This window comes from Rattus rattus, chromosome 1 (genome assembly GCF_011064425.1).
Source record: "Rattus rattus isolate New Zealand chromosome 1, Rrattus_CSIRO_v1, whole genome shotgun sequence".
Lineage (NCBI taxonomy): Eukaryota > Metazoa > Chordata > Mammalia > Rodentia > Muridae > Rattus > Rattus rattus.
The window spans coordinates 79,114,299-79,136,243 of record NC_046154.1 but is presented as its reverse complement, the minus strand read 5'-3'; the positions used below and the strand labels follow the sequence as shown (position 1 = coordinate 79,136,243).

Here is a 21,945-nt window from a genome sequence, read left to right as displayed (position 1 = left end):
TCCCCCATTCTAAGAAGGTCTGAAGTATGCACACTTTGGTCTTCCTTCTTCTTGAGCTTTATGTGGTTTGTAAATTGTATCTTGGGTATTCTGCGCTTTTGGGCTAATATCTGCTTATCAGTGAGTGCATATCATGTGTATTCTTTTGTGATTGGGTTACTTCACTCAATATGATATTTTCTAGTTGAATCCATTTGTCTAAGTATTTCATGAAGTCATTGTTTTTAAGAGCTGTGTAGTACTCCATTGTATAAATGTACCACATTTTCTGTATCCATTCTTCTATTGAAGGACATCTCGGTTCTTCCTAGCTTCTGGGCTATTGTAAATAAGGCTGCTATGAGCATAGTGGAGCTTGTGTCTTCATTGTATGCTGGAACAGCTGTTATAGCTGGGTCCTCAGGTAGTACTTTGTCTAGTTTTCTGAGGAATCTCCAGACTGACTGATTTCCAGAGTGGTTGTACTAGTTTGCAATCCCACCAACAATGGAGGAGTGTTCGTATTTCTCTAAATCCTCACCAGCATCTGCTGTCACCTAACTTTTTTTATTATTATTGTATATTTTTATTTACATTTCAAATGTTATTCCCTTTCTTAGTTTCCTGTCCAGAAGCCCCCTATCCATTCCCCATCCCTCTTCTTTTATGAGGGTATTCCCCCCTCCCTAGCCACCCCACCTCTTTCCCTGACATTCCCCTATAGTGGGGGGCGCTCCAACCTTGGCAGGACCAAGGGCTCCTATTGTCACTTCAGTATTTGATCCTAGCCATTATGACTGGTATGAGGTGGAATCTCAGGGTTGTTTTGATTTGCATTTCCGTGTGACTAAGGATGTTGAACATTTTTTTGGTACTTTTCGGCCATTTGCTACTCCTCAGTTGAGAATTCTGTTTTGTTCTTTAACTTATTTTGTAATAAGGTTATTTGATTCTCTGGAGTCTAACTTCTTGAATCCTTTGTGTTTATGGGATATTAGCCCTGAGTTGGATGTATGATTGGTAAAGATCTTCTTCCAATCTGTTGTTTGCTGTTTTGTCATATCAACAGTGTCCTTTGCCCTACAGAAGTTTTGCAATTTTATGAGGTCCCATTTGTTAGTTTTTGATCTTAGAGCATAAGCCATTGGTGTTCTGTTCAGGAAAATTTCCCCACTGCCCATGTGTTCAAGGTTCTTCCCCACTTTCTCTTCTATTAGTTTGAGTGTATTTGGTTTTATGTGCAGGTCCAAGATTCACTTGGACTTGAGCTTTGTAGAAGGAGATAAGAATGAATCAATTTGCATTCTTCTACATGTTGACCTCCAGCTAAACCAGTACCATTTGTTAAAAATGGTATTTTTCCCCCCACTGGATGGTTTTAGCTTCTTTGTTAAAGATGAAGTGACCATAGGTGTGTGGGTTCATTTCTGGGTCTTCAATTCTATTCCGCTGATCTACCTGCCTGTCTCTGTACCAATACCATACAGTTTTTATCACCATTGCTCTGTAATACAGCTTGAGGTCAGGGATGGTGATTCCCCCAGAAGCACTTTGTTGTTGAGAATGACTTTCCCTTTGTAGTAGTAGGATTGCTTTGGTAGTCAGATCTGATGATTCTTTGCATTTCCTCAGTTTTTGTTGTTATGTCTCCCTTTTCATTTCAGATTTTGTTAATTTGGATACTGTCTGTGCCCTCTGGTTAGTCTGGCTAAGGGCTTATCTATATTGTTCATTTTCTCAAAGAACCAGCTCCTGGTTCTTTTTTTTTTTTTTTTTTGTAGTCCTTTTTGTTTCTATTTGGTTGATTTCAGCCCTGAGTTTGATTATTTCTGCCATCTACTCCTCTTGGATGTATTTTCTCTTTTGTTCTAGAGCTTTTCAGGCGTGATGTCAAGTTGCTAGTATATGCTCTCTCCAGATTCATTTTGGAGGCACTCAGACCTCTGAGTTTTCCTCTTAGCATTGGTTTCTTTGTGTTCCATAAGTTTGAGTATGTTGTGCCTCCCTTTTCCATAAGTTATAAAAAGTCTTTAATTTGTTTCTTTATTTCATCCTTGACCAAGTTATCATTGAATAGATTGATGTTCAGCTTCCACGTGTATGTGGGCTTTCTGTTGTTTTTGTTGTTATTGAAGACCAGTCTTAGTCTTTGGTGATCTGATAGGATGCATGGGATTATTTCAATCTTCTTGTGTCTGTTGAGGACTGTTTTAGGACAATTATATGGCCAATTTTGGAGAAGGTACCATGAGGTGCTGAGAAGACGGTCTATTCTTCTTCTTTTATTTTTTAGGATGAAATGTTCTATAGATATATATCAAATCCATTTGGTACATAAGTTATGTTTGTTTCACTGTGTCTTTGTCTAGTGTCTGTTTCCATGATCTGTCTATTGATGAGAGTGAAGTGTTGAAGTCTCCCACTGTTATTGTGTGTATAATATTGTGTATAATGTATGCTTTGAGTTTTAATAAAGTTTCGTTTATGAATGTAGCTGCCCTTACATTTGGAGCATAGATATTTGAGATTGAGAGTTCATCTCAGTGGATTTCTCCTTTGATGAGTGTGAAGTGTCCTTTTTTGATAACTTTTGGTTGAAAGCCAATTTTATTCAATATTAGAATGGCTGTTCTTGGAGCTATTCCCTTGGAAAATTGTTTTCCAGCCTTTTACTCTGAGGAAGTGTCTGTCTTTGTCTCTGAGGTGTGTTTCCTGTATGCAGCAAACTGCTGGCTCCTCTTTACGTATCCAGTCTGTTAGTCTATGTCTTTTTATTGGGGAATTGAGTCCATTGATGTTGAGAGCTATTAAAAATAGTGATTTTTGTTTCCTATTATTTTTGTTGTTTGAGGTGGAATTATGTTTGTGTGCCTATCTTCTTTTGGTTTCGTTGAAGGAGGGTTACTCTCTTGCTTTTTCTAGGGTGTAGTTGTCCTTTTTGTGTTGAACTTTTCCATCCATTATGCTTCGTAGGACAGGATTTGTAGAAATATATGTGTAAATTTGTTTTTGTCATGGAATATCTTTCTCCATCTTTGTTAATTGAGAGTTTTGCTGGGTATCGTAGCCAGGGCTGGCATTTTTGTTTTCTTAAGGTCTGTATGACATCTTGCTTTTTCTAGGGTGTAGTTTCCCTCCTTGTGTTGATGTCTTCCAACTATTATCTTTGTAGGGCTGGATTTGTGGAAAGATATTGTGTAAGTTTGTTTTTGTCATGGAATATCTTCATTTTTCATCTATGTTAATTGAGAGTTTTGCTGGATATATTAGCCTGGGCTGGCATTTGTGTTCTCTTAGGGTCTATATGAAAAGCTCAGGATCTTCTGGCTTTCATAGTGTCTGTTCAGAGACTATGTCTGTTGTAATTCTGATATGTCTGCCTTCATATGTTACTTGATCTTTTTTCCTTACTGCTTTTAATATTTTTCTTTGTTTTGTGCCTTTGGTGTTTTGACTATTATGTGATGGGAGGAATTTCTTTTCTGGTCCAATCTATTTGGAGTTCTGTAGGCTTCTTTTATGTTTATGGGCATTTCTTTCTTTAGGTTAGGGAAGTTTTCTTCTATAATTTTGTTGAAGGTATATATTGGCTGTTTAAGTTGGGAGTCTTCAGTCTCTTCTATTCCTATTATCCTTAAGTTTGATTCTTTCATTGTGTCTTGGATTTTTCTGGATGTTTTGGGTTAGAATCTTTCTGCATTTTGCATTTTAGTTGACCCTTGTGTCAATGTTTTCTATGGCATCATCTGCCCATGAGATTCTCTCTTCTATCTCTTGTATTCTGTTGGTGATGCTTGCGTCTATGATTCCTGATCTCTTTCCTAGGTTTTCTATCTTCAGGGTTGTCTCCCTTTGTGTTTTCTTTACTGTTTCTATTTCTGTTTTCAGATCCTGGATAGTTTTGTTCAATAAAAGTAATTTCTTGATGTGTAAGGAAGTGGAACCCTTTAAAAATATATATTATGCATTTGCATATCTTCTTTTGATATCTTTTTAGTTCTATAGCCCATGTTTTGATTAGACTGTTATCTGAGAATTCACTTTGTGTGTGTGGTATGCATGTGCCAGGGTTCCAGCTTGCTCCTATTAATCCTATGTCACAATATATGGCTCCCAGATACTTTTTCATTCTCTTATAAAGCCTCTTTACTCTATCAGCACTTGCTGTTACAGTATATATTCCTTCAATTCTTTTCATTTGTTGATTTTTCTTTTAACTTATTTCATAAGCCACTAGAATCCTACTCAGGAAGTCTTCAGTTAGTCCTATATCTCAAAATAGTTTTTTCTAGAACAATGCTTCTCCATGTTCTTAATGCTGTGAGTGTATCATACAGTTACTGATGTTGTGGTAACCTCCACCCAGAAATTATTTTTTCTTCCTTTGTCATAACTGTAATTCTGCTACTACTAGGAATCATAATATAAATATTCATTATGTCACTTTGTGAAAGGGTTTTTTGACTCATACAGGGGTTCAGACCCACAGACTGAGAATCACTGCTCTAGAAACTATAGAGGTTCAGGTCTTATGTTAAGAATTTTGTTCTATGTGGATTTCATTTTTTTGTTTATTTGTTTATTTTTGGATTGACAAAAGATGTAGTTTCAAATTTCTACATGTATATATCCAGTTTTCTTGACACCCTTTGTGAAAATATGCTTTCTTTCCTTTTTGTAATTTTCTTTATTATTTTGTCTCTGTCTCTGTTTCTTTCTGTGTGTCTGTCTCTTTCCCTCTCCTTTCTGTCTTTGACTGGGGTAAACACATATAATCATGTGAATTCAGGTGGTTGAATAGCCTACAAGTGGATCAGATCTCCCGGACCTGGAGTTGCAGACAATTGTAACCATTCATTATGGGTCCTGGAAATCAAGCCTGAGCCCTCTGGGATAATAGCTGTCACTCTTATCCACTCTTATTCATTGCTCCAGTCTCCATGCTCTCTTTTCTCCTGAGTTTATTTTTTATGTCTTTGTCAAAAATTATATAGCTGTTACTTGTTTGTGTTTCTGTCTGGTTCACTCATTTTATTCAATTGATTAAGTAGCGTACTTTTGGGGTAGCATGATATTTCTGCTATTTTTATTACTTTTGTTGTGTAATATAACTTCAGAATAGATATACTGCCAACTGTGGTGTTTTTCTGTTTGCTCAGGATGGCTTTTGTTCTCTGGGTTTTTTATACATCCATAGAAATTTTAACAATGATTTTCTCATTCTGTGAGGTATTGGAATTTTGGTGGGGATTGCATTGAATATATATGCACATTGTTGCTTCTTCTTCTCCTTCTCCTTCTCCTTCTCCTCCTCCTCCTCCTCCTCCTCCTCCTTCTTCTTCCTCTTCCTCTTTTTCTTCTTCTTCTTCCTTCTTCTTCTTCTTCTTCTTCTTCTTCTCATTATTATTATTATTATTATTATTATTATTGTTCTATAATCATGGCTAATCCTTTCATCAGCTAGTGTATTCCTCGGTTTCTTTCTACTTCTCCTTTTTGTTTTCTTCCTTGAGATCATATTTATTTTATGTGAGTACACTGTTATTATGTTCACATACACCTAAAGAGGGCATTTGACCTCATTACTGGAGGTGGCTTGATGAAGTGATATTGGGATATTAAACACGTGTGTTAAAAAAAGAGGGAGAGAAGGGAAGAGCCTGGGAGGGATGCAGTTTAAGGCATCTGACTAGCCTGCTTTGTGGTCTCAGGATACTTGTCTTTTTACTATCTGCAGGGAGTCTTCAGTAATGTCTTCTGAGTGTGTCCATATTGGATCTAACTTTGGCAGTTCAGATTACTGATGTCCTGCTGTGTGGGTAGTGCTTTGTAGATGGAATTTCATTTATGGTCAAACGTCAGAATTTTTTTCTTGGCATCCCATTGCAAATGTTCTCTATACCCCTATGCAGCCTTTGGCAGTATCCTGCAAGATGATTGCCATCTGTGTGAATGTTGCTCTTGTATACTTTGGTTTTGAACAGATTATCAACTACTGTTTTGCTAACTGTTGTTGAGATCTTGCTCAAGTATCCTCACCTCCCTCCTGTAGTTTTGCAGTATTCTGTTTGTCAAGTCTCCTGTGTGGTCCCATAGCACTTGGTCTCAGAGTCCTGAGAATCTGATTCCTAGAAGTTCTCAGGCTTCAAAGGTACTATTGTATCAAAAGTCCTTTTAAATGGTCTCTTGTTTCTCTTCTGTCAAATGCCAGTGCTGAGCCCGGAGTGAGCATTAATGGGAATCGAGTGATTATACTAATGGCTTATTTAATGTTAACTGTTTTAAAAATGATTAGTTTCTATTTTAGTTCCTCAAGAAGAGGTAAACTCCTCTAGTTTTTAATTACCCAAAAAGAAAGTAAAGTCCCATGATTTATATGCTATTTTAAATATCTACAAGGTCTATGTGTAGATGTATAAAAGCTAGCTAGATATACTGACACACAAGGAAGCAGCGAGATCTCTGAGTTCTAGATTAGCCTTTTCTACATAGATATGGGATAGCCAGTGCGACATATAAAAATACTCGTCTCCAAAACAACCACCAAGAAACCCAAATCAGCCAATGAACCAAACAGCAAAACTCGATAGTGATTCTATCTTTGAGTTTTAAAATAACGTTTAATTATGTGTATATGTGTGACATGTGCATGCCACAGGATGTGTGTTGAGGACAACTTCCAGGAACTAGTTCTTTCTTTTTACCAATTGGTTCTCAGGGATATGTCTTGAGGCTTACTGACACCTTTACTCTTTTTTTTCCCAATCTCTCTTTTTTTTTTTTTTTATTATTTTCTTTTATTCACTTTACATCCCTATCACCATCTTACCAACTATTGTTACTTAAAAAAATAGACTATATGTTTGTGTTTCCATGAATGTTCTACTTGGATTTAGCTATTTCTAAATTTTGACGCACCATTTTTTTATTACAAAACAAAGCAAAATGAAACACCAAGAAAAACCAGAGAGAGCCAAAGTATTGGGAGATAAAGAGGAAGAATTTTCCTTTCCTTTTTCTTTTTAAATGTAAATTATACATGGATCAGAGTTGACTTTCTGGCTTTTGCTTGGGTACATTGCTTCAGAAACAGCAGAGCCAGCCTAGGTTAGAAGTTTTTATTTTTACTTGGGTATCCCTAGTTTTTTTGTCATGAACTTTATGATCCTGAGCAAGTGATACTTTTCTTATAGTCCTTTCTGGTGAAATGGCATTTGAGGACGTATGTCACTTTAATAGGATAAAATGAGATGACATACTTCAAAAATTAGGATATTGTAAGTTCTACCTTATTCATTCAACAAAATTAGTCACCACTTGTGATAATATTACAGAAAAGCAATGAAGAAATCCATGGGCTTTAATGATAGTCTGCAGTGCAATCTGATAACATAAAATTTATTTTGTAGTTGTCCTTGTAAGTAGAAGTCCTGCCTATGTCTAGGTGTTTATAATTTTTCTTTTGTCTGTCAAAAGTTTGACCAAGCTATGACAAGTGCTTGATTAGAAGTCATTGCTTAGGAAAATGCATGCGTTATTTTTAGGCAATACTCTACTGTCTTGTCAATAAGATCTTGTGATGTGTAGTGTCTGCATAGAAAGGTTGACATGTAATAGAACTCAGTAGTTTTATGATTTTAAAATTTATTTTATTTCATATATGTATATGAGTATTTTGCTCACATATATATCCATGAATTACATGTGTGCCTGGTGCCCATGGAGGCCAGAAAGTGGCTTCAATTCCCCTGGAACTAGAGTTAACAGATTGTTGTGAATCACCACCTGAGTGTTAGGAATTGAACTCGGGTCCTGTGGACTAGGAGCTACTGCTCATAAACCCTGAGCCATCTCTTCAACCTCACTTTTCTGATTAAAAAAAAAAAAAAAACCAAAAAAAAAACCAAAAAATCTTTTAAAAGCATAATTTCTTTGTGGGCAATATGCTTTAGTATTTATATACAGTGATGAATATTCCAAACTGTCCATGCAGTCAGCAATCAGGACATAGCAGTATTGCTCACTGATGTGCTTTTTGTAGGGCTTCTTTCTATCTGAATCCTATCACTTTCAGTTAGCCCAAATTGTGTGCCGATTTCTTACATTGGACACCACCCCACCTCCCTCTTGTTCTCTCTCTCTCTCTCTCTCTCTCTCTCTCTCTCTCTCTCTCTCTCTCTCTCTCATTCACATATACACACTTATTTTTGGTATTCTGTACTTTATGGCTAGTATCCACGTATAAGTGACTACATAGTATGCATGCAGTTTTGGGTCTGGGTTACCTCACTCAGGATATTTTCTAGTTCCATGTGTCCTTGTGGTACAAAGGAACAACTTTTGGTACATGCCCAGGGGCATATAGGTGATCTGGCAGGTGGTGCTCAGGTTATCAGGTTATAAGTTTAGGGAGATTGGCATGCAGATCATGAAGGAGAATCTAATTTCCTTACATGAGTTTTAGCCTAGTCTGAAAGCTATGGGTCCCTGGTGGAGAGAAGTTCAGTGGCTTGGCAAAGTAGAACTGACGGTGGGCTAGAAGGAAAGAATGAATGGGGCAATCTTGGGTATGCACAGTTGCACCTTTAGGAGATGGAGATGGATTGGGAAGTAATGTTGTGTGTAGAGTGCAGCAGGACTAAGGATCCTTAGGTAATTTGTTGTGTAATAATTTCAATGAAATAGTTTGTTTCTTATTCATATGGTCATTCAGTTTAAAATGGTTCCCATAATTATGTTCATTTATTTAGTTACTTCTGTAAAGACTTTCAAATAGGTCTCTTACTAATGTATATGAACTGAAGTTAAGTTGGACTTGAGTTAGAGATGGCGGACTATAAATACAAGAGAAAATCTACATAATTTTATTGAACTTTTATGAGCCCTCTTAAGATTAAACTTGCCTTTTAAAAGAAGACTTTGACCAGTTTTCAAATAAAGTTCCCGGTATAGAGCTTCAGTTGTAGATAGAACAGCTGTTTAGGGAACTAAAATGTTTAAATTTTCTCCTCCTCCTCCTCCCCCTCCTCCTTCTCCTTCTCCCTCTCCCCCTCCCCCTCCCCCTCCCCCTCCTCCTCCTCCTCCTCCTCCTCCTCCTCCTCCTCCTCCTCTCCTCTTTTTTACACAGTAATGTTAGGAAATGGGAATAGCTTATTAATTAAAGAATTATTTAAGGAGTAAAATGAAAACAGCAAGCCTAGAGGTTTTAGTGTAAAAGAGAAATGATGAGTGGTCATTTTTAAGGCCATTCTAATACTATACTTGTTAGGGAGGTCCTCTTAGTTCATACAGGAGATTTTACATTCCTTTGTTATAGCACTATGCGGAGATTGAAATGGATTTTATAGTTGACCTGTGAATTTACATATATGTGCCCAATTTTGGATATTAGACTTTGACTATGTTAAAGTATTGGAGGTTGACAATACAGTTTGCTAAAGCATTCTACATAGCTGTGAATTAGAGTAAATTAGTTACTGATTGGTAAATTCTCTTAAAATCAGAATATTTTCCTACTTGTAATGTTTTTAGTATTATGTTGTTCTTTGAGACAACAGATCATGTAACTAAGGTTCTTAACCTTGCTATGTAACTTAGGTGAACTCATCCTCCTGACTGCACTTTCCAAAGTTTTGAAATTGTACACATTTATTACCACTGCCAGCCACATTTAATGAACACAGAGAAACCAGCAACAACAACAACAAACACAACAACAACAACAAATTCCCTTTAGTTTTATGGCAGTCATTTTAACTATTTCTTTTCTTTATAACTATCTCTATGGGCTAAACAAAACTAAAGTATTCCAGTAGTTTTACCAGAATTTACATGTTGTTAAAAGCTGAATATATATAAAATTTTTTGTCAGTATATGCTGTTATCACTTTATGAGGACTACTCTGAGTACATACAGGGTCTATGAATTGGAAAGATGTGATTTTTTTTTTCCAATAGCATGAAATTTGTAGGACACAGTGGATCACATGCTACAGTAAAATGGACATGACTGAGGGAGAACTATCAGAAGTTATTTTTTGCTATTGATTTCCTAAGATTATGTTTCAGGTTGAACAAGGCCTCAAAACTAATGCACAAACATGAAACAAACAGTAAAACTTCAGCCCCTGATTATAAATACATGCCAGTTATCAGTATCATATTTCAGGGTATCTGTTAAACTGGGATTATTATTATTCCTTCAATTTCACTGAGAGTCATGCAGGTATTAGATGTAATTTTACCTTGATAATTATTTATAAAAATATGTTGATAGTAATTTTAGAATAATTTTAATAATTTAATGTAACTTTTGAATATGTGTTATATTTTCCATTTTTAAATAATGAAATACACAGTGTAGTAGTACCTGATAAATAGCTATTTGATAATCAATGCTATTTTTCATTTATTAATATTTGATTTTGCTCTTTTTATTCCTATCTTGCCTCTAGGGTGTGGATGAATGGAATATAGCTCGCCTAAATACAGTCTTGGATGTGGTTGAAGAAGAGTGCGGCATTTCTATTGAGGGTGTAAATACCCCTTATCTCTATTTTGGAATGTGGAAAACGACGTTTGCATGGCACACCGAGGATATGGATCTCTACAGTATTAATTATCTCCACTTTGGGGAGCCCAAGTCTTGGCAAGTCACTTGTTTAATATTCACATCCATTAAAGTTGTAAATTATTTGTTGTTGTTCACTATTGATGAGAATTTACTTCTTTGATAGAATGAGTGTAAGAAAGTTTTGGGTTGTAATCATATAATCATTTTTTTTTTTTTTTCCCCCGAGAAGCAGCTTTAAGCCCAGTTGTTTCCTGGGGGAATTTTGTAGGCTGCAGAGTGACAAATAATCTTGGTCTCAGTATTTAGTGAAGCATCTTTACTTCTTTGAACATTTCTTAGATGTTATGTGTGAGATAGGCATGAAAAACTTGACTTCTTGTATGGAGAGACCTAAATAACCTTGATAGTCTATTGCGTCTCTTAGTGACAAGACCCAGTTGCTGTGTGTGGACTAGAAGGAAAGGATCAATGAATCAGGGGATCTGTTAACACCCTATGGGAGATAGGATTGGTGAGACTGGCAATACACATAAATTGCTGTATGGTGTATTTATTTATGAAGATGGGGTTTTACTTCTCAACACAGAGTAGCCATGAAACCACAGTAATCCTCCTGTTTTAGTTGACTGTTTGCTGGTATTACAAGTATGAGCTGCCAAGTTGGTTTGACATGTGGTTTGGCTCTAGAGTCCTAGTCGGCCTGAGCTCATTGTATAAATTACATAGGTCATAGGCTTGTAGTGATCCTTTCTACCTCTGCCCTCCACATGTTGGCAATCAAAACATATGCTATTTTCTCTTTTTTTCAGTAATGACTTTTAAAATGTGTTAGTGTAAAGTGACGTTTATGTGACATTCATTACCCTTTTGTAGTTACTAGCTTATTTGTAACAGTCATGTCCTTGTGATTTGTTTTAAGCTGTATTCAATTTCAGACATATTTGATTTTTTATAATTTATGTATTTTCAGGCTGACATACAGACAGGATCATGTGTTTTATATTTTTGTCAACATAGGAGGTTCCATGGTTTGGATGCTGTTCAGGGGTACTTTCCCACATGGAGACACTCTTATCTCACCTATGAGGAGAATAGCTTCTTCCAGATTCCATGTTGACAGAATATTTTGGAATGCTTTGCATATACCATTCCCTGTGTTGCCCGTGCTTCTGCTTTTATAATTTGTGTTATTTTAGTAAGAACAAAAATGAACATCTGTTGGCCATTAGAATTTTTTTTTACTTGTTAAAAGTTTATTATAAAGAACTTACAAATAAAAAAATTATCACACAGGGAAATTTATCTGGACCCAAAATCTATGCATCTCAGTCAACTTCTATACAGAGAACAACCACTCTAAGAAATTTTATTTTTGGGTTTATACTTTGTTATCAAATATATATTAATGTACCTTCCTACCACGAAAAAGTCTATAATTGAATCAAAATTAGAAGCTTACCTAGGTCAGCATTTACTTTTCTGACTCCTGTCCTTTATCTGTGTCCCTCCTCACACCCTAATATTTTGCCTCTCTTGTTCTTCTTTATGCTATTCTATATTCACATGTTCACGCACACACGTAAGCCTAGGATCTGCTTAGAATGAGAACACATACTTGTTTTCTTTCTGAGACTGTGTGACCTCACTTAATATTATGCATTCTAAGTTCTTCCATATTTCTACAAACTTTGTGATTTTATGTTTCTTCAAAAGTGAATAGTCTTCTGTTTTATTAATGTTCCAGATTTTTATTATCCATTCATTCATCTGTCGATGGACTATAAGGTTGGTTCCATTTCCTTTAGAGTGTATAAAGCACCAACAAATATGGGGTACACATAATCTCTAGGTCAAGTTATGGTGTTCTCTGGGTATATGCCCAGGAATGAAATTTCTGTACGTATTAGTTTTCCATAGTAATTTTGCATCTGGTAGAATAGGAGTTTCAAGGCAAAGAAAACTTCCTTTACTAGCGTTACATGTGAGAGTGTTTGCTAGAGATGACATAATTTATATGATGACTTGAATCTTTTCTGGACTGGGTTAAAAACAACAATGAGTAAGAAACTTTGAGATTTCATTTGTAAAGAGCAAGAATATATCTGAAATATGATGCCTACAACCATAAAAATTTTCTTAAATAGCTTTACAAAAAATGTAAGGGGCTACTGCTGTAACATGGCTATGGGTACATGTGTGTATGGCCTCAGTTCTGTCTCCCAAACTTATGTAGTATAGAAGAGAACCAACTCCAGAAAATTTATTTCAGTCTTCTCTGTCTCTGTCTGTTTTTCTCTTACACACATAAACACTCACACTAACACTTTCTCACTCTCTCATACAGATCAATAGTATACGATATATTTTTTTACATAGGATGCAGCATACTCTAACATAGTATATTATGAATAGTATCTTAGAGATTGAGTACCTTCTTGGTAACTAATGCTGTATGGAATTAGCAGCTCAACCATTAAATCAGTCACAACTCTTTTTTAACTTTTTTCTGCTTTCCTATTCTGTTTAGGTTTAGATTCATTAATACATTCTAATTGCAGATTTTAAGGCTAATTTGAAATGATAAACTCTATATTCTCGTGGTGTTTGGTGAGAAGAAAATATACCAGAAATTAATCACTGATTATAGAGATTCACCCACTAAATAGGAAAAATAGACATTTAGAAATCATTTTAAATTTACCTGTTAATTAAGTTGATTGTGTAAGTTTGCAATGAATATTTCAAAGAGAGTATTATTGCTAAAAGTGAAACACTTCTTGAAGAACATGACAGGTTTTACTCTGCTAGCACTAAATTATCTTCCATGAGCAAGGGATAATTTATAGAGATTTGCAGTTGGACTATATACTGCTGATTCAGAAGGATACATTAAACTCACTAATTACTGAATGTGTAGCAAAGGATTATGGCCTCGAGATACAACCTGCACTTCTGAGATACTCCCAATTACATTGCTCCTGAAATCTTAAAGAGGAGAAGATTATGGCTTCAGCGTTGATTGGTGGGCTCTTGGAGTCATTAAGTTTGAAATGATGGCTGGAAAGTTCATTCAATATCATTGGGAGCTCTGACAATCCTGACCAAAACACAGAGGATTAACCATTCCAAGTCATTTTGGAAAAGCAGATTTGCATACTATGGTGTAAAAGCAGCAAGTGTGCTGAAGAGTTTTCTCAACAAGGACCCAAAGGAACGGTTGGATTGTCACCCTCAAACTGGGTTTGCTGACGTCTAAGGATACTCATTCTTCTGAAATGTGGATTGGGCAAAAGCAGGTGGTGATACTGCCTTTTAAACCAAACGTTTCTGGAGAATTTGGTTTGGATAACTTTGATTCTCAGTTTACTAATGAACCAGTCCAGCTCACTCCAGACGATGCTGAGACTGAGAGGAAGATAGATCAGTCTGAATTTGAAGGTTTCGAGTATATCAACCCTCTCGATGTCTGCAGACGAGTGTGACTGATTCTGCTTACTGCCATGTAGTGCATGGATCAGCTTGTTAGCCTGGTCACAGTTACCTTTTTATGTTGTCCCTACAGAAATCTCTTTCACTATCCTGTTACAGACTATAGGAGTCATACAGCTAAGTAGAATTAAGAAACAGAAACTAGCTTCCTGACAATCATGTCTCTCTCCAGTTATACTTGCTCTCCAGAGTCTCCTAATGAGAAAGAATAGTGTCTCTGTGTAAAGGAAACAGCATAGCTTGTCAAAGAAAGCCTCTGCTGCATTGTGACATGCAGTGGGATGACATCTTCAGTCTCTCAGGTCTGCTATTTCTGCAAAGATGTTATGTTCATTGTCATTATTGCAGCTCAGCTGGTGTGAAAGGTTATTTCATTTTTGTGTTTCATCTTGAAGTGATGACCCAATGCCTGGAATTTCTCATTGAAAACATGCAGGCAATAGAAAACAGTATTGTGTTAGCACATGGTGTTGTGTTATAAATGCTGAATAAATGTTAGCTGTGGTGTACTGCAATCATAGTTATTAGTTGATTCTTGTGCCTTTCAGCTTTTTCTGAAGTATAGAGCATACATCAAACATACAAGTTTGTGGCTGTAAAAGTGGAGAACATCATGTTAGGATGAACTACTACAAATTGACCATAAAGTCTTTGGCCATGACTATGAGTAAAATATCACCTAGCAGAACTATAAATAAGGGAGTCAGGGGAAGGAAGAGAGGGTACCTCTCCTATTTTAGGTCTGTTATTAACCTGGAAGGGGTTCTCTGTGGCCTTGGGTGTCATGTATGTGTAGAAGCTGTGCCTGATAGAAATACCAGTAGTGCTTATGAGTATGAGAGAGCAGCGGTGACTGCCTATGGTAACAGTGAAAGAATTCTGGATAGTGAAAACATGTTTCTAAGTACATTATTGAAAGTTCTAGGACAATTAATGACACTCAGGAGATACTGAAGGACTAATATGAAGTAGAGAAGCTACTCTTTGAACAGTAAATAAGCAAGTTATCCGAAGGTAACTTTGAAGAAATCATAAAAAGGACACTTTACAGATTTGAGCTACCAGTGGATGGAATTATGTAGTATGTTTTGAAAAATTTAGCTTTCTCTCCTAAGTGCTTGCAATGTCAGTCTAATACCATTCAGTTAAAACTGTAAAAAAATTTTTGTTTTATTTTCCACCTTATTGGGTCGGTACTATTTTAAGTCCTTTTTTATGTTTTTTTTTTCCTCTCCCATTTTTTATGTTGACAGCCCTGAAAATATCTTTGTAGACCAGGCTGGCATTGACCTCATACAGATCTGCCTGCCTCTGCCTCCCAGGTGTTGGGATGAAAGATGTGCACCAGTACTCTCAGTGAATCTTGTTTTTATAAACAGTTTTTGAGAATTTTGACTATATGCACTCTTCTGTAGATCTTCCTTCCATTCACACACCAATTTGGCGTCCCCCACTCTACTCCCTCCAGGTCAATTTGTGCTTCTGAACTCTTTTAGGATGGGTGATCATTGACTTAAGTTTGGTGGAGTTATCAGTAGATACACTGTCACCACTCTGCGAGTTTGTATGTGCAGCCTTCCTACAGTGTCCAGACAGCACTGGTTCCTTCTCACTCTCACAGTCTCTTTCCACCTCCTCTTTTACATTGTATGTACAGAATCATGTCATCTGCATATAAGGATACCTTGATTTCTTTCTTTTTCATTTGTATCTTCTCTTATCTCCTTCACTTACCTTAGTGAGTTAGCTAGAACTCGAAGTGCCATGGTGGGGATGCATGCAAATGGTATTAAGTTCATGGTATTGACTGAAAATGAAAACATAACATTCCAAACTCTATGGAAGAAATACAAATGAAAATAGTCATGAGAGGAAGTTTTGTAAAACTATGTCCCTGTATTAATGTCAATGAAAGTCATCAAATTAATAACTTAACATGTACCAAAGGGCCAGTGAAGAACAATATCATCTCCCAAAAGTAGAAGTGCTAATCAAAATCAAGGAATGAAATAGAAACAGTAGCAAAATATAGAAATTCAATGTAATCTTGAGTTGGTTCTTTGAAAAGATGAAGATTGACAATCATTTATTCAAATTAACTGGAAGAAAAATATAATCTAGTTAAATAGAATTATAAATGAAAGAGGAAATATAGCAGACACCAAGGACACTCAGACAATCTTAAGGAAGAAAAAAATGGATAAATTTCTTGGTAAATGACCTAGCAAAGTTTAATTGAAGTGAAACCAATGATATAATAGATTCATAATTTTTGATAAAGGAGTGTGAGCCTGACCTCTAACATCTAACAGCTAACCCATCTCATATTTGTGGGGCTCCTAACAGTGGGAGAAAGGTTGGTTGTCTTTGACTCTTTTGCCTGCTCTAGGGAACTTTTTCCTTCTACTAGATTACTTTTTCCAGCCTTGATATGAGGGTTTGTGAGCTAGTCTTGTTGTAGCTTGTTATGTAGTCTTTGGTTGTTATCACTGGGAAACCTGCTCTTTTCCAAATGGAAATAGAGGAGCAGTGGATCAGGGGAAGAGGTGGTGATGGGGTGGGACACTGAGAGAATAGGAGGAAGTGGAGGGAGAGCTGCTGCTGTAAGGATGTTTTGTATGAGAGAAGAGTAAAAAAGAATTTAAAAAAGATAGAATGTTCTATAATGTGAGGTAATGACAAGTATTAGGAATTCGAGGTAAGTTAATAATTGGAAAAGGAAAAAATAAATCTCCCAATTGTAAAAGCCAGATGAACTCGAGCATAGGATTCTACCTAATCTTTAAAGAACACTAATATTTCTGAAACTATTATGATAAAATAGAAAAAAAGGTAACATTTCCAGTTTCTTCCAAAGCCATTATTATCTTATCAAAACATGACAAATATCCAATAAAAATTAAATAAAAAACTGTGGGCCAATATCATTGATGAGCAGAGATGCAAAACTGAAGTCAATAAAATACTTACAAACTAAATTCATGAACACATAAAAATATTATCCACTATGATAAAGTTGGCTTCATCCCAAAGATTCAGGGCTGGTTCAACATATATAAATTGGTAATTGTAATTCACCACATAAATAGATTAAATGATAGGCAACTACATGATCATCTTGCTAAATGCTCAAAGGTCCTCAGAATACATCATCTCTGATAAAAGTTCTGCAGGAAACAAGCCAACAGGGGACATCTCAATATAAAGACAGTTTACAGCGAACCCACAGCAAATATCATTGTAAATGGAGAAAATCCTTTGGAACAAATCATTCAAAGATATTCTTAGAAGGGATTCTGTTTTTCTTGACCTTGAAAATAGGAAAAGATAGATAGAATTTAAAACTAGTAAAGATACTAGATTAAATGAAAATGTGCTATTCAATATCTAATCAGTGCTACCTTTAAAGGAATTGTACCTGTGATATCTAATCAGTGTCTCATTAGGGAGACACATTTGTTCATGGAAGCACATCTCTTGTTAGAAGTCTTTATAGCAGGATAGTGAAAATGTCTTACAAAATTCACTTTCACCTTGTACTATGTTGACTGTTACCATAGAATTGCTGTCAATGTGAAGATTTAGCTTTACTTGGAAGATACTTCTTTTTTTTCGGCAACGGTGGTAAGGAATTTTTTATTCTTTAATGATTTCAGAGATTATTGAACTGTAGCAATGTTTGATTGATCGTAGGATTTTTATTTGAATTCAGATACAATTATAATATGAATTAGGTTTTTTAAGCGAGTTCAGAAATAGACCAAGACATTATTCTAAGTATAAAAATAAAAACAGACCCAATTAAATAGATAACCTCTCCGTAATAAATAGTACACTCAGCCATTTAGAAGTTTGGGCTAATAAGGCCATCCAGGTAAGGTAGCAAAAGAATATTTAATGAGAATGGTTTATATACTAGAAGTATTTTGAGGATCAGATGTGAGATAGAACAATGTTAATTTTCTCTTTTCTTCTTTTCAACAAATGAGTGCACTTGTTTTTTTTCTGTGAACTAATGATTACATTTGAAATTGAGAGAATTTTTTAAACATTTATTTATTTATTATGTATACATCATATAGCTTTCTGCCTGCATGAAATTGAGAGAATTTAACCTTGCCAGTTGCTTAGGGTAATACAATATATAAATACTTCTTCTCATTCAGTTCATTCTGGGCAGTAATCCAGTGTGTGTGTATATATGTGCGTGCCCACATACATATCTGATGTTATAAAGAGACAATGATCTTGAATGGGCCACACCCACAGTTTTGTCTTTTCTGAGTGTATTCCTGGTATAAATCAAGAGGAAAACTTGGGAAGAGCTGATCCTAAACTTTGGTTATTTTCATTTTCTTATGCTAAAATTTTATCTCTCTCCAATTCTGTTAGTAAAATTTAAATAGTAGTATTTTAAGGGACAGAACATATAGTTTAACTTTCATTCAAGAAAGTTGCTTAGTTATATCAAAACCAAATATGCTTTGAGTATAAATGCTACTAAATACAACCAAATGTGCTCTTAGGTATGCTTAGAAAATTCTATCAGTAAAAAGAAATTTGTATTTATTATATATTGTACTAGTTTTGTGTTTAAAAGCAGTATATTATCTCACTTAACTCACTCAATGATTATTAGATATGTTTATTTTATATGTACTGGTTGGTTTTGTGTATCAACTTGTCATAAACTAGAGTCATTAAAAAGGAAGGGGCCTTAGTTGAGGAAAGGCCTCCACGAGATTTCAACTGTAAGACTTTTTCTCAATTAGTAATCAGTGGTGGAGGTCCAGTTCCTGGTAGGTAGTACCATCCCTGGGATGATATCCTGAGTTTTATAAGAAAGAAATCTGAGAAAGCCAGGGGAAGTAAGCCAGTAAGCAATATGCCCCATGGCCTCTGCATAAGCTCCTGTCTCCAGGTTCCTGGAATGATTAAATTCTATTCAAACTTCCTTTGGTGATGAACAGCACTGGGAAAATGTAATCTGAATAAATCCTTTCCTCCCCAACTTGCTTTTTCGGTCATGGTGTTTTGTCACAGCAATAAAAAACCCCAGCGGAGACAATATTAATGTTTTTCATTGAAATGCTTTTAAAATTTAGTTTTGTACAGCATATCATGAAATTTTCAGTTCAAAATTCAGCAAATAATTTAGTTCATGTTTGAAAGTACTGGGACAGTGGTTCTCATCTTGTCTGCTGTGACCCATGTAGCAAACCTCTATCTCCAAAAATTCTTACATTACAGTTCATAACAGTAACAAAATTATAGTTGTGTAGTAGCACTGAACCTAATTTTATTGTGGGGTGGCTGGTCACCACAGCATGAGGAGCTTTTAACGTCCCAGCCTTAGAAGGCTGGGGATCTCTGGGCTTGGAACTTTAGACGAGTATTTCTGTTCTTCAGGGCAGAAACAATTATAATCAAGATTCTAAAAGTAATATAGCCATTAAATATATACATAATACATATACATAATACATACATATGTATATACACACATATATACATAACGTACATATGTACGTATGTACATAATATAGACATGCAAACTACATTTAAAAGAAAACAACCAGGTCCGTGAAATGGCTGATTGGGTAGAGATGCTTGCCACTAAGTCTAAAAAGCTGGGTTCGATCCCTCGTAACTAACTTAGTAGAAGGATTGGACCAACCTTTTAAAGTTTCTTCTGACCTTCATACACACACATACATGCACATGTGTATACGGATATATGGATACACAATAAATATAATGTAGAATTACAAAGAGACAGCAAGCAGTGTTTTCTATGTAATAATACTAAAACTCACCAGCTTCTAAACAAATGAGAATACCTGTACCCAGACATATCTTCCCTACATAGGAATTTTGTGATTAGTGGATAGTCTTCCAACAGAGTCTCGAAGATCTGTTCTGTAAGCTTTAAATTACAGGTGATTTGTGACATTTTTTTTTTTTTTGTATTTTTTTTTTTTTATTAACTTGAGTATTTCTTATGTACATTTGGCAAACATCCCTTCCCTCCCCCTTCCTTATGGGTGTTCCTCCCCACCCTCCCCCATTGCCGCCCTCCCCCTGACAGTCTAGTTCACTGGGGGTTCAGTCTTAGCAGGACCCAGGGCTTCTCCTTCCACTGGTGCTCTTACTAGGATATTCATTGCTACCTATGAGGTCAGAGTCCAGGGTCAGTCCATGTATAGTCTTTAGGTAGTGGCTTAGTCCCTGGAAGCTCTGGCTGCTTGGCATTGTTGTACATATGGAGTCTCTTTGTGACATTTAAGTAGAAAGTCTATATTATTTTTTTTTTCCATTTCTGTGTCTAACAGACAGGCTTTTACTATTTGTTTTCTACTTAGTTCCTTTAAGTGTAGTTTAGAGTTAAGTTTTTGTAAATGAAGATATTTAGAATAAGTACCCTTCAGAAACTAGCTAAAATATTATAAACATACATTTTTATTTATTCTTAACCTTTTAGGTATGCTATACCTCCAGAGCATGGAAAGCGACTTGAAAGACTAGCCCAAGGTAAAACTTGCTTCCAATTCATTACCTTGTAGGCTTTGTGATTTGAAGTAGTTCAGCAGTTCATTAACTCTATGTACATCTTCTTTAAACTGCTAGCTTCTAAATATCACCCTAATTAAACAATACTATTCATTTTCACATTAATAAGTAATGTTTCTTCTGTTGTATAGTCTTTATAATGAGTTTAGCTGACTGCTTAATATTTCACTGGGCAGTTGGTATGTCAATATATTGTGCCTATTCTTAACTTTCTTTTCTTTCTTAAACACTGTTGAACTTTATCTTGTTTGCTAGCTACCCTTCCTCCAAGGATGTCAGCTGGACATGAACTATTTGTAATAACAATTAGAGTTGAGTTTTGAGTGATAACTGGTAACAAGCATTTTCCTTTATCAGGATTCACTGTTGAATGAGTAGAGCACTTTGCTAAGGCATTGATATATATTATGTCATGGTTGCCTTTTATAAAATGATGAAGGAAGTTTTCCTTCTATGTACCATACATCTTAAAAATGAAATGAGGGCTGGAGAGATGGCTTAATGGTTAAGAACACTGATTGTTTTTCCAGATGTCTTAAGTTCAATTCCCTGCACCTGCATGTTATCTCATAACTTCTATAACTTTAGTCTCATGGAGTCTGATACCTTCTTCTATTATGCAGATGAACCTGAAGCCAAACAAACAAACAAACAAACAAACAATATCAAAAAACAAAAACCATCCATATGTATACAGTACATAAACAAATAAATCTTTAGGGCTGGGGAAACGGCTCAGTGGTAAGAGTACTGACTTCTCTTTCAGAGGTCCTGAGTTTAGTTCTCAGCAACCACACATAGTAGCTCATAACAATCTTTAATAGGATCTGTTGCCGTCTTCTGGTATGTCCGAAAGCAGCGACAGTGTACTCATATCTATATAAAATTAAATAAAAAAAATGAAATGAGGACATTGAAAAGCCTCATTTATTTGACAGTTTGGTCAGAAATTATTAATGGTATCTATAATTTATCCCCTTTCCTAGATTATAGGAAATTATTAGAAGTAGTAGTTATGGGCTGGAGAGATGGCTCAGTGGTTAAGAGCACTGACTACTCATCCAGAGGTCCTGAGTTCAAATCTCAGCAACCACATGGTGGCTCACAACCATCTGTATTAAGATTTGATGCCCTCTTCTGGTGCGTCTGAAGACAGCTACAGTGTAATCATATAAAATAAATAAATCTTAAAAAAAAAGGTAGTTACAGGATCACCTTTGTAAGACGTGGTGTTACACGTTTGGCAGGACACTGTTCATTTTTGAACTATGTATTATATTCCCATAATAATAGTAGTTTAATTGTGAATGTGAATTTAAGGATTATTTTCAAGA

General features: G+C 35.7%; 1 protein-coding gene and 1 pseudogene across 5 annotated transcripts in view; both read left to right on the top strand.

Annotated features, from left to right (window-relative positions):
• Positions 1-21,945, top strand: part of Kdm4c (lysine demethylase 4C) — a 181,863-nt gene that overhangs the window by 45,122 nt on the left and 114,796 nt on the right. For all 5 annotated transcript variants that reach the window (XR_004387957.1, XM_032902651.1, XM_032902645.1 and 2 more), the window contains 2 exons: positions 10,434-10,627; positions 20,523-20,572. Coding sequence is in view for 4 of the 5 variants with exons in the window: in XM_032902651.1 (XP_032758542.1) it covers positions 10,434-10,627; positions 20,523-20,572 (244 nt within the window). In the remaining variant the exon portion in view is untranslated. The remainder of the gene's footprint in view (positions 1-10,433; positions 10,628-20,522; positions 20,573-21,945) is intronic.
• Positions 12,731-14,092, top strand: LOC116885456 (annotated as a pseudogene).